At 46.3% G+C, this 387-nt stretch overlaps 2 protein-coding genes across 2 annotated transcripts in view; both read right to left on the bottom strand.

The window, feature by feature from the left end:
* The window catches only part of LOC119587941, a gene marked incomplete at its 5' end in the record, with an annotated part of 685 nt that extends 451 nt beyond the window's left edge, over positions 1-234 (bottom strand). The window contains 1 exon segment of the mRNA XM_037936653.1: positions 77-234. Within this exon segment, the coding sequence (XP_037792581.1) occupies positions 77-234 (158 nt within the window).
* The window catches only part of LOC119587939, a 32,317-nt gene that overhangs the window by 16,033 nt on the left and 15,897 nt on the right, over positions 1-387 (bottom strand).

Raw genomic sequence — 387 nt, 5'->3', positions numbered from 1 at the left:
ATAATAAGTTATCCCTCCGAAAATAACACCCTCCCCTCGACCAAAATAAAAAACGGTGCATCCCGAGTTCGCTTACCTCCTTGAAAGGCCTCAACACGCACAGGTGGTGTCTGGAAAGGATATCGTAGAGCGAATTCCTCCCCTGAGTGCCGCTGCTTCCGAGAGCGCCGAGGGCCTCGAAGCAAAGGAGGGAGCCAAACGTCTTGGAGTTCACCCACGAGTACTTTGTCACGCCTGTTGGTAAGATATGAGATAAGGAAGGGTCGATTATTGTTATTATCCTTATCATTTTGTGATAGGAAATGATAATGAATCATTGGTTAATATAGACATTGTCATTTCTTACGTTGGTGGGCTTGCGCTTTTTTTTTTCCTCGCCTCCACCTC

This window comes from Penaeus monodon, chromosome 23 (assembly GCF_015228065.2).
Source record: "Penaeus monodon isolate SGIC_2016 chromosome 23, NSTDA_Pmon_1, whole genome shotgun sequence".
Lineage (NCBI taxonomy): Eukaryota > Metazoa > Arthropoda > Malacostraca > Decapoda > Penaeidae > Penaeus > Penaeus monodon.
This window is presented reverse-complemented; position numbering and strand designations above follow the sequence as displayed.